Source organism: Rattus norvegicus, chromosome 7 (genome assembly GCF_021556685.1).
Source record: "Rattus norvegicus strain SHRSP/BbbUtx chromosome 7, alternate assembly SHRSP_T2T, whole genome shotgun sequence".
Classification (NCBI taxonomy): Eukaryota; Metazoa; Chordata; class Mammalia; order Rodentia; family Muridae; genus Rattus; species Rattus norvegicus.
Window position 1 is genome coordinate 120,106,548 of NC_141540.1, and position 11,713 is coordinate 120,118,260.

General features: G+C 54.5%; 1 protein-coding gene across 4 annotated transcripts in view; it reads left to right on the top strand.

Annotated features, from left to right (window-relative positions):
- Triobp (TRIO and F-actin binding protein) overlaps positions 1-11,713 on the top strand; it is a 63,360-nt gene that overhangs the window by 32,082 nt on the left and 19,565 nt on the right. For 2 of the 4 annotated variants that reach the window (XM_087558213.1, XM_087558214.1), the window contains exons 1-7: positions 71-233; positions 5,297-5,353; positions 8,120-8,188; positions 8,282-8,371; positions 8,664-8,773; positions 10,326-10,854; positions 11,490-11,600. In XM_087558213.1, the coding sequence (XP_087414339.1) occupies positions 87-233; positions 5,297-5,353; positions 8,120-8,188; positions 8,282-8,371; positions 8,664-8,773; positions 10,326-10,854; positions 11,490-11,600 (1,113 nt within the window). In that variant the 5' untranslated portion in view covers positions 71-86. 4 annotated transcript variants of the gene reach the window in all.

The window sequence follows — 11,713 nt, forward strand, 5'->3', positions numbered from 1 at the left end:
ACCCCCGCCAATGTTTGCCCGGGCTTCCAAGTTGCCCATTGGTCCGCCCGGGTCCTCCCAGGAAGTTTGAAAAAAAAAAAAGTTTTATGGGCGGATGGAAGGGGCCGGGGCAACTCCGGGGAAGGGAAGGGCTGGAGCTACGGCGGCCGGCGGCCGAGAGGGGCGGCGGGCTGGGTGCGCCGCGGAGCCCGGCCCGAGAGTCCCGTGCAGCGTCCTCGGGCGCCGCCATGACGGTGAGTGGCCCCGGCTGGAACCCAGCGAGGCTGGGGACCGAGTGCCCGGGCAGCTCGGTCCAGACTTGCCCCCTTGGTTCCCTGCCCTCCTCCCCCCGCGGAGCCCGTGCTGTGGAGGGCAGTAGTCACTGACAGACTAGGGCTATATTTTCTCTGCCCACCAGATCTTATGGTGGAAGCCCGAGTTCTCCAAGGCTGCTTGGCTTGGGCCTCGGAAGAGGTGTTCCCGGCCTTGGTCGGGTCGCGCTGACCTGACCTGAACAGGGATGGTTGTTCAGCCCATGTGGGATCTGGCCAGAGGTTTGGGGTATCCGGCCCCGCCCACCCCATAGTTGGGAGACCGCTCTAGGGTAGCTGAAACTGAGTCTTCACAGCGTTAAGAGCTGGGGCCTTGGGCGGGGTCAGAGGTTTCAGTTTCTCTTGGAGGTCGGCTGTACCAAGACTTGTCAATCAATGGCTGTGCCCTGATCATCCTGTCGAAGCTCACAGTTGAGAGCACTCTTCTCCCTGTTTCACAGCCAAGTGGATTGATACTCGGGGTGGGGTGCTAATGAGGTGTCCTGAATGTAAGAGAAGCAGCAGCCTTGTTTCCAGGTCGGTCTGACCACCTGGCCATCAAGTTCTGGAGTGGAGGGGTGGGGCAGTTTTTGATTTCTGGCTAGTACCCCAGACAGGCTCTGGGAGTCTAGTGGCCCTCCTGGGGTTGGGAGGAGGATGAACAGGGTGTGTATGCACATGCGCAACCCAGCCTTCTAGTGAGGGGTGGGCTGTGCTGCTGGGGGTGTGGTCTGTCTGTGGGGCCCCTGCCCTGTGTGTGTGTGTGTGTGTGTGTGTGTGTGTGTGTGTGTGATGACCTGGCTCTGTTGTCGGGGGGCGTGGTCTGTAGTGCCCCTGCTCTGTGTGTGTGTGTGTGTGTGTGTGTGTGCGTGCGTGTGTGTGTGTGTGTGTGTGTGTGTGTGTGATGACCTGGCTCTGTTGCCTGGACTTCCTCGGCCTCCCCACATCCTGCCACCTCCCTACTGGCCTTTCCTGGCGTCAGCAACCTCCCCTTCCCTGTTAGGGAGCCGAGGGATGTTGGGGGAGGAGTGGAGGCAGTGTCCTGGTGTGGGGGGGAGGTGGTTGCTTGGCTCAGTGGGCCCCTAGCAGATGCTAAACTGGGTGCTTTCATAGTACCAGATTCAAAGTTGACAGACCAACCCCATTGGACAGTTGGGGAAGCTGAGTGTAGGAATGAAGTGTAGAGCCCTGGTGATACAGTTTGGCCTTGGCTAGGCCAAAATTTATGCCTCAGTCAGTCTCAGTTTGCTTTCCAGGGAGAGATAAGAAATGTACACAGTTGCCACTCCCAAGAAGCACGCGCTAGGCGGGGGTGAGTCTGCTGAGCGCCTCCTGTGTGCCTGCATCCTGAGCGAGGGGTGCCAGGAGGCGGGAGAGTACATACATCCCTGCTGCTAGGAGGGCTTCCTGAAGGAGTTGTCCTTTGATTGCAAGACTTTGTCAGATGGTGATGGAATGTGGAGGAAGGGGTGTGTAGATTAAGGCTAGTGGGCAAAATTGGGGATGCTGAAAGCCTAGAGTAGGGTCTGGGGAAGGGCCAGACCATGAGTAGTGAGTATCATGAATGATTTGAAGCAGGGAAGAGGCTTGAGGTTTCCGGCCACACTGCTCACTGGGCTCCTCCTGGGTTCCATTCAGAACCCAGGGCTTGTTTTCAGGTCCTTCCAGCCTTCAAACTCTGTTCATGTCTGCCATCTGACACACACACACACACACACACACACACACACACACACACACACACACAGAGAGAGAGAGAGAGAGAGAGAGAACGCTCACTCCTAACTGAGTAGTGTTCTATACAGAGCAAGTGGCACAGGACCGGGCCGGGTAAGAAAGGCTTCTTCAGGGAGCCAGTGGATCCTGGTTGACCTAGAATCCAGAGCCTCTTTCTCATTTCGCCTTAGCCAGGCCAGACTGTGTTAAGGAGCCTCATTCTGCAGCCACTGCTGCACATCAAATTATATACTTGTTCTGTTCTTATACTGTCTGTCTGTCTGTCTCCTAAGTACCTGGTGCCTTCAGGACTGCTTGGGACTCTGAGCCCTGTCTGTACTGCATCAGCCCACCCAGAGGGAAAATGAAAGCGTTTTATTTTTTTTTTTTTTCTTTTTTTCGGAGCTGGGGACCGAACCCAGGGCCTTGCGCTTCCTAGGCAAGCGCTCTACCACTGAGCTAAATCCCCAACTCCTGAAAGTGTTTTATGAGGGGCCTGATGCCTCAGGGGGCTCTGCAGAGGGAGGGGGGGAGGTGGCTGGGTAGATGATCTTATGGGGTGAGCTCTGGCTTGGTCAGCAGAGGAAGATGCCTAGTATTTCAAGGTGAGGACATGGCAGATGTAAGAGACTTGGAGGGAGGTGTCCTTGTGTGTTGGGGATCTGTGAGCACAGTGTGGTGGAATAAACAGGGTCGGGGCAGACGGGCGGGAGAGATTAAGGCATTTAATGACCCCAGTAAAAGGGTCCCCTTAGCTGTCCGCGCTTAGAAGGGTCAGCAGCTCGGGCTGAATGACAGGCAGGAATGACCTGTGGTACTGGTTGGGGAAGGAGGGTGTTCCTCATGCTAGTCTTGCTGGTGGAGAATGGGCCTCTGGGCCTGAGGAGTTGGGGAAGCTGTGGCCCTCTGAATGCACCTTGTCCAGGTTTTTTCAGTTGTGTGTGTGTGTGTGTGTGTGTGTGTGTGTGTGTGTGTGTGTGTGTAGCTGTGTCTGTGTCTGTCCGTCTGTGGATGCACACTTCTGGAGGAAGCTAGAGGTTGGCTTTGGGAACGCCTCTCTCTTCACTGTATTTTTTTAAGACAGAATCTCTTACTGCATCTGTACTGTATTTTTTTTCTTTTTCTTTTTTTCTTTTTCTTTCTTTTTCTTTTTTCTTTTTTTCAGGGCTGGGGACCGAACCCAGGGCCTTGCACTTGCTAGGCAAGCGCTCTACCACTGAGCTAAATCCCCAACCCCTGTACTGTATTTTTTAAGATAGAATCTCTTACTGCATCTGTACTTTCCAGTTTAGGCTGACTCAGCAAACCAAAGGGATCCTGTGTCTACATTGCCTGGGTAGGATTATAGGCGCGTACCGTCCAATCCAGCTTTTTATATGGGTGCTAGGGGTCCAAACTCTGGTCCTTGGGCTCATGTGGCACACGCTTCACTGACTGAACCACCTCCCTAGTTCTTGTCAGATCTCTCCACCCTGCCCATAGGTTCCCCTCCCAGAAGGATTAAACACTCACTTTGCTGGTCTTCTCTCCCTGAAGTTGCTACGCTGCGTCACACCAGACTTGACATGCCTTCGTTGTTACTGGGCTTGAGTCACCTGGCTCTCTGACTGGGGCAGGGGCAGAACCCATGGTCATTTGCCACACATGAAACAGAGCCTGGATGGGGCCACACTTGTGACGAAGGGAACTGGTCGCTGCTATGGCGCACACTTGGAAAGCAGCATTCTGGGTCCCTGTCTGTCATTGTGCCTGGTGGCCTTCTCCTCTGGATTAGCCCCATCATACCAGCTTTTGGCTGCTTGGAATCAGGGGCTCTGCCCCAAAGCACAGGAATGTATGCGAAGGAGATAAAAATATTCCTACACAGCCTCTCCTGAGACCTGTTGTGTTAGGCCTCTCCTCCAGGTCCTGAGGCTGTGGTCAGGTGTTAGAGTCTATGTTGAAGGGAAGGTTTTTTCAGCCCACCAGATATGGGTGATCACCGTCTTCAGTCTTAGCTGGGAATCATCCTGGGTTGCCTTGTCACAGATGGGAGACGCTCTGACAGAAGAGAAAGCAAACAGGATGAACACAGCCCCAGGGTTTCCGGGCTTGGAGCACAGCCCACCTCCTCCCTCAGACAGGTATACAGGATGAGGGAGCCCCAGCTGTAGCCGTGGATGGCTCTAGGTGTTTAGGCTGCTTGATGGGGGTTCTCTCAGCACACTTACGCTACCTGAGGAAAATGGGGTTCTCTAGAAGAGAACAGGCCCACAGAGATGGCAGGGTCAGGTGGCTCTGGTTCCCAGCTGCCACTGCCACCCTGCTACACGGTCCCAAAGACTATCTTCGTGCAACCAGACACCTTGGCCTGGTGAGGCTCACTTGATGCACATTCTGATAGGTGGGCTCAGAGCCATGGCAACAGGTGGCCACCTCCTCCCCGCCAGCCTGTTTGGTCTGCCCTGTTGTTCTCCCTGCCAGTGGGCAGAAGCTGAGGCTACTGAAGGACAGGGGACCTAGATAGGAGAGGGCCCCAGTGGTCAGAGAGGGTCTGGTGGATGATACATTCCAGATGAGCAGGTCAGGGAAATGCCAGGATGCGCACCCACATGTAGACCCAGGCAGAGACATCCAGCTCACAGCCTCCCTGTGCCTGTGGAACAAGCTGCAGCTGGGGGCTCCCAGACTTCAGGGCTATGCCACCCTGGGTAGGACCTGCCAGGTAGGGCTTGCCAGGATTGAGGTGCTATGGCCTGTCTAAGGAGACATAGGGGAAAGAGGCCCTAGAGTATCTGACCTCAGTCTGGGCCTGGCTCAACCTTTCAGGGTGTCTAGGAGATGAGGGAAGGGCAGGAGTAGCGGCTCGGATAAAGCATTAGGTTGTGCTCTGCATGGCCCACCTAGATCTTATCGAAGAGGACTCGGACATTGGCTAGGCTGTTTCTCGGGGCTACCCTCTGGATTCCCCAGGGCTCTCTTTATAGGCAAAGTTCCTTTTGTTGGCCCCCCATCTTGGGTGGGGCCAGGGAGCTTGGACATCTGGGATGGGTGTTAGCCACTCAGCTCCACCTCTTGGCTCTCAGGAGATGCTGGGGAAAGGTCCAAGGCTATCTCAGTGGCTGGGAGTCTGCTTGGTTCTGCTTGGTTTAGGAGGGGAAGTTAAGTTCTCTGGGTTCTTTGCTCTCTCCATTGGTCTCCCAGGACCTCAGTGTCACAGGACTAGGGCAAGATGACTGTCACGTTTCCTTGTAGCAGCACAGTTGGCTTTCTTACTAAGTCTGACCGTTTGCCTTCTGATCCACACACAGCCCGATCTGCTCAACTTCAAGAAGGGATGGATGTCGATCTTGGATGAGCCTGGAGAGGTAGGAAGCTGGATGGGAGAGGTTGGCTGGGCTGATGCAGGGCTTCTGTGGAACGGCTCTTGGGCTGGGCAAAGAGGTTCATTGTGAGGGCCAGTGACAACCCTAATGGAGTCAAATCTCTGGTCCTAGTGAGTACTCAGGAGGGACCGGTTGCTAGCTTTAGGCTTCCTCATAGTCCTAGTGTGTAAGTCACAGGGTAGAGCTTCTGTACCCTGCACGCTCCAGATCCCATCTTTAGCTCTCACCAGCAGTGTCTTGGCTCTCCTTCCTCAGGACAACACTGGCTAGGAATCTGAGGGTCTTTTCTGTGAAGCCTGAATTGTACCAACTTCCAGACAGTACAGAGTAGGGCACGGAACACAGGCCAGACCTGTCGGTGGAACCACAGCCTCCGTCACCAGATCTGTGACATGGGTGTGATGGAGAACAGAGTCACGGAGGTCACTGCGTTGAGGAGCCAGAAGCCCCTGTTGTCTGGGTTGATAAGCTCAGTTCTTCACCGTCCATCTTTCTAGTCTGCTGTGGCTGTCCGTGGAAATAGCTGGGGCCGTGCTGTCCACTAGCCCTGCTCTTTCAGCTGCCAGGCAGGCCGACGGCTGGGAGCTGCACTGGCTCTCTGCCTACTCTGCCTGCATGCGCCTGTGGCTCAGATCTGCATGTGGCCTGCATGCCGGGCAGGGCTCAGAGCCAAGGGGAATCGCATTGTGTTTCCTGCCCACGCGCTTTAGTCCCCGCAGCCAGCAGCCTTCTGTCCCTCCTGCCTGCTCGCCATCCCTTAGTGGCTGCTCTCCAGGCTCACACAAGGCCTGGCGCCCTGCCAGTGACCCCTCTCTGGCCTCCCTACCCAAAGTCCCCGGAGGGCAGAAGGATTATAGGCCCCACCCAGAACTGGCCGTTATTCATGCTCTAACATTGGGTTTTGGAATGTCCAAACTGGAAGGGCCTTGGGAGGGCAGCCAGCCCAGCCCCTCATGCACAGATGGGAGTCAGGTCCACAAGAATGAGCTCTTTCTGGCTGAGTGATACCCTGGGCAGCCCAGGCCTAGAACCTGGTACCTTGGGCCCTCAGAGCTCCACCAGCTTCTGTTGCAATTAGTGACAGAGTAGGCCTAGACCTCTAAGAAACCATTTTTCATAGAACCCACCTCACTTTGCAGAGACAGTTGAGTTCCCAAGTGGTACCTTAGTCCACTCCAGGAGCAAGATTGTTCTAAGTGGCTGGTGTCTTTGAACTGTCCTCAGGCTCCTGTGCTACATGCCGTGAGAGACACATGGGGGACAGATAACCTCCAACACGACCCAACATCGGGGGACTTCTTGCCAACCCCAGTATACAGTCAGAACACTGAAGGTTGGGGAGAGGTGACCCTTGCACATGGCAAGGCAGCACTCACACTCTGGGTGTTTGGTGCTAAAGCCTGTTTCTCAGGGGAGATGCCTGGGAAGAAGTAGAAAACATCACCCTCAAATGCTAGAAACCATATCATGTCCCTGAGGAATAAAAATAGGAAACAGCCTAGACAGGGTTGGTGCTATTGGGGGAGCCCCAGGAGGTTTCACTGGAAGACACTGATCTTGGAAGAGGGCTGATCTCAGCTGGAATCCCAGTAAAGTGGCCAGATGGGGTCTGAGATACACAGGGGATGCCAGGCTCAGCCGCCCGTGTGGCTCCCCAGCCTGAGGGAGGCACTGCAGAGACTCAAACTGCAGAATCACAAATGTGAGGGGTTAACCAGTGTATTCTCACACTAGAACCTCCCCACACCCCACAGCACAGACCAGGAGGCGGCACTCAGTGGCCTGCCTCAGACCTCTTTCTAGTCCTTCTGAGAGGCCTTTGTCCTTGACCCTGTATCAGTCCAACGGGCCTGTGGAGAAAGACTTGCAGAGGTCTGACCCCACTTAGTCACTGCCCCTGTAGGCATTTAACCTCACAAAGCCCTGTCCCTTCCCTCATCTGCACTGGAGGAAGGCACGTGCTATGCTGAGCTTTGGCGTCCTGAGAGGTCTGGAATGGGCTGCGAATACTTCAGTTAATAGAATGGTTGCCTCCCAGGCAAACAGTGGCCTCGACCCCCAGCATCACATAATCCAGGCATGATGGCACATACCTGTAATTCTAGTGCCCAGAAGGGTGAAGGCCAGACGATCAGAAAAGTTCAGGGTTGAGGCAGCAAGACAGTTTAGCCGCTAAAGCACTTACCATGGCAAACTTGGTGACCTGAGTTAATTCCTGGAATCTGGGAAGAGTAAAGGTGACGGAACAAGAACAGTCTCCACAGAGTTGTCCTCTGACCCATATGCACACTGCTGACATGTACCCTTCCACATGACATACATGTGCACTTACATACATGTACCCACCAACATGCTCTGACACACGTGTGCACTGACATACATATACCATCCACATGCTCTGATACACATGCACATATACCCATCCACATGCTCTATGTGCATTGACATACCTGTACCTGGTCATCCTTGTTCCATCACAAGCTGAAAGCCAGCCCAAGCTACATGCAACTATGTCTCAAAAAACTACAAAAACAGTAGTGTGGGGGTGCCAGCGAGCAGAGAAAGGCTGCACGCTGGAGCACAGAAGGCCTAGTTACTGAGGAGGGGCAGTCCATTTCATAGCCTCTGTCTGCTTGGCTTCAGATCTGATCTGCCCTTCACACCCCTCAGCTGTAGGAACAAGGTTAAAGGATGGACAAGCACACACAGGCTTCCCAGAACCTTTCCTCACTGTCTCCTCTTTCACAGTGGAAAAAGCATTGGTTTGTGCTGACAGATTCAAGCCTCAAATATTACAGAGACTCCACGGCTGAGGAGGTGAGGTGCCTGGGTGGGCGGGCCCCTGGGAGGGCTGGCAGCTGTGGTTGGTGTTCGAGCAGTGGGAACCCATCGTGGATTTTCTTGCTTTAGGCCGATGAGCTGGATGGGGAGATCGACCTGCGATCCTGCACGGACGTCACAGAATATGCAGTCCAGCGCAACTATGGCTTCCAGATCCATGTGAGGCTGCATGTAGATCTGGGAGGCGGAGGGTGTAACCCGAGGCCCTGGGCAGGCAGTGACCTGACTCACTTGCTCATTTACTCTCAGACTACCCTCTGCCAGTCAGCAGTTCTGATGCCCATACTTAACATACCTAGGGAGGCACTTTCCACAGACAGGCAGAGGGTGTCTGTCATACCCTCCACTCACTCAACCCCATACACCCTCCTGGGAAGGAAGGGCTACCTCCCCAAGGGGAGAGAACCCAGGGCTGGCCATGTGTCGAGTTACACGTAAGGTGTCCTTACAGACCAAGGATGCTGTATATACCTTGTCGGCCATGACCTCGGGCATCCGGCGGAACTGGATTGAGGCTCTCAGGAAGACTGTGCGTCCAACTTCAGCCCCAGATGTCACCAAGTATGTATTGGGCTGGACTGGGACCCCGGTGGGGGATGAAGATGTTGTGTCCCTGAGTGGGGTTCTGTGCACTCACCTGAAGGCCCTGTGACTGTACCTTCTGGGGCTCAGTTAATCTAGTAACAAACTGTGGAAAGAGAACACACGTCCTTGGCCATCCAGAGATCCTCTGAGAATGAGGATTTTACCTGCTGTCTCATTATTCCGTCCTCCTATATTCTAACAGCTGGATGGGGTCCTAGTGACTTAGAGAGAAGGCTTGAGAGGCTCTTCTGCTAGCTCGGCCTCGTCACACAGCTGCCTCTAGTTGCCTCGGTTAAGGGGGATGCAAGCATGAGTCCCCAAGCCTGACTAGACCCTGATTATTCAGCCAGAGGGCAAAGGCCTTTCCATCTACACCTCAGGCTCCTCACTTGTCATGTTCGAGCTGTGTAGGCATGTGCCCAGGGCCGTTGGTGAATTCTGCAGAATTGCACTGTTGGGCCGTTCTGGTGTAGGCTAGAGTGCTCTGCAAGACTGGCCCAGAAGTGTGCGGTACAGGACTGGTGTTCAGCACAGCAGCTTGGTCCTCAGGTCAGAAGGCACAGCTGAACTGCAGAGAGAAGGCCCTTTAGAGGGAGTTGCTTCTACCCGCCCCCTAGTAATGTGGTCACGTGATCACATTGCTTCAGGGGATGCTGGGAAACATAGGTAGAGCTGAATGACAGTGAACACAGCCAAGCTGCTGCTGTCACTTACTCGACATCTCAACAACATACACACTGCTCACTCAGGTTTCAGTGTGTCCCCTCGTCAGCAGGGCCTACACTGAGCCCCTGAACCCAGGGCCTGGCCTTACGCATTTTTAAGGTTTCTTTTGTGTGTGTGTATTTGTGTGTATGTGTATGTTGCCTGTATATATGTCTGTCTGTGCACCATGTGTGTACGGTGCCCATGGAGGCCAGAAGAGGGCATAAGATCCCCCGAGTCATAAATGGCCGTGCAAGTGCTGGGAGCCAAACCCAAATCTTCCACGAGAGTAGCTAGCGCTCTTAACTGCTGAGCCATCGCTTCACTATTTGTGTATTTGTTGCTGTTACTGTTGTTTTATGACTTCCGTAACACATGCACAAAGGATGGGATCTCCTGTTTTGCACACTGAGCCCCCACATCCATGCCATATGAGACACTGCTGTCCTGTGTTCCTCATACAGTGACCAGAACTTCAAGAGGGACCAGCCTGGGGGCTGGGGATTTAGCTCAGTGGTAGAGCGCTTACCTAGGAAGCGCAAGGCCCTGGGTTCGGTCCCCAGCTCCAAAAAGAAAAGAACCAAAAAAAAAAAAAAAAAAAAAAAAAAAAGAGGGACCAGCCTGGCAGATGATCTGCTAAGGTCTTCCCAGGGTCTGATAATAATGAGGCGTGAGTTCTCAATCTCTAGGCTGGACTGCTTGCTCACTGGGGTCCATGTCCAGCCCCTGCCCAGGGGCCTGACTTATGAGTAACCCCTCTGCAAGTGCTTGTATGAGACTTGAGTGGACAGAGATCCCCTGACGAGGCTCTGCTGATTCCTAGGCTCTCAGAATGCAATAAGGAAAACACACTGCATGGCTACGGCACTCAGAAGAGCTCCCTGAAGATAGGGGAGCAGCGGACGGGCTCTGAAGTTATCGGCCGGGGTGGTCCTCGAAAGGTGGATGGATCACGGCAGTCACTGGACTATGTGGAACTCTCTCCATTAACGCCAAGCTCCCCACAGCGCGTGCGTACTCTGTCCCGCTCCACTCCTGAACGCCCAAGCAAACAGGAGGATCTGGAGCGGGACCTGGCACAACGCTCTGAGGAAAGACGCAAGTGGTTCGAGTCCACGGACAGCAGGACCCCAGAGACGCCCAGTGGTGATGGGTCTCGAAGGGGCCTGGGTGCCCCACTGACTGATGACCAGCAGAGCAGGCTCAGTGAGGAGATTGAGAAGAAGTGGCAGGAACTGGAAAAGCTGCCCCTGCGGGAGAACAAGCGAGTGCCGCTCACTGCCTTGCTCAACCAAGGCCACAGTGAGCGTCGGGGACCTACAAGTGACAGCCATGAGGCCCTGGAGAAGGAGGTAGGGTTCTCTCCCCAGCTGCTGACTGGGTCAGTGGGCATGGCCTGACATTGGCCCTGCAGCCCTGTGGTGATGAGGAGCTCACCCCTTTCTGACTTGCCAACTGGCACCTCAGGCTCCTCAGAGGGCACTGCCTCTTTGCCTGATTTGCACATTGCCTTTGTTTTGTATGGCTTTTTCTGCCCTTAACCACAGGGAGGAGGCATGAGGAGAGGTGACGAACAGGCCATTTGCTGGATACTGTGACACCCTGAGCCGGGTTAGGTGCCCCTTTGCCCTCCTTGGCTTCTGATCTGCTAGATCCCACTACAGCATTCATCCAGGGGAAGTGAGCACAGGGATGTCACCCCATTCCCTTCATGGGCTGATAGATACTGCGACTACAGTGTGCTCTTCCCAATCTTGTCTTTTCATCTCTGGGCCAAAGCTCACCCGGGTCACTGACCTAGCCATCTTGGACACAGACACAGAGTCCTTTGTTGGTACCTCTCAGGACTGCTGCCCTTCTCCAAACCAGAGCTGTTACTATACAACCCAGGGAACCTGGGCTTGTAATGTATGGAGCTGTGGGCTCCTCCAACCAGCCCCCTTCCCCATTTTAGGACACCCACTGATCTGGGCTTCCTGTGTCCTAGGTCCAGTCTCTTCGTGCCCAGCTGGAGGCTTGGCGTCTCCGAGGGGAAGCTCCTCAGAATGCACCCAGACTCCAGGAGGACAGCCATATCCCTCCAGGCTACATCTCACAGGTAGGGTTGAAGAACTGCTCTGTGGGCCAGGGGCAGGTTTTTGGTTGCTGTGTTGTCAGAGATCACCTGTGTTTGGGAAACCCTCTGTGTGTGAGACTCGTGCCCGGCGGTTG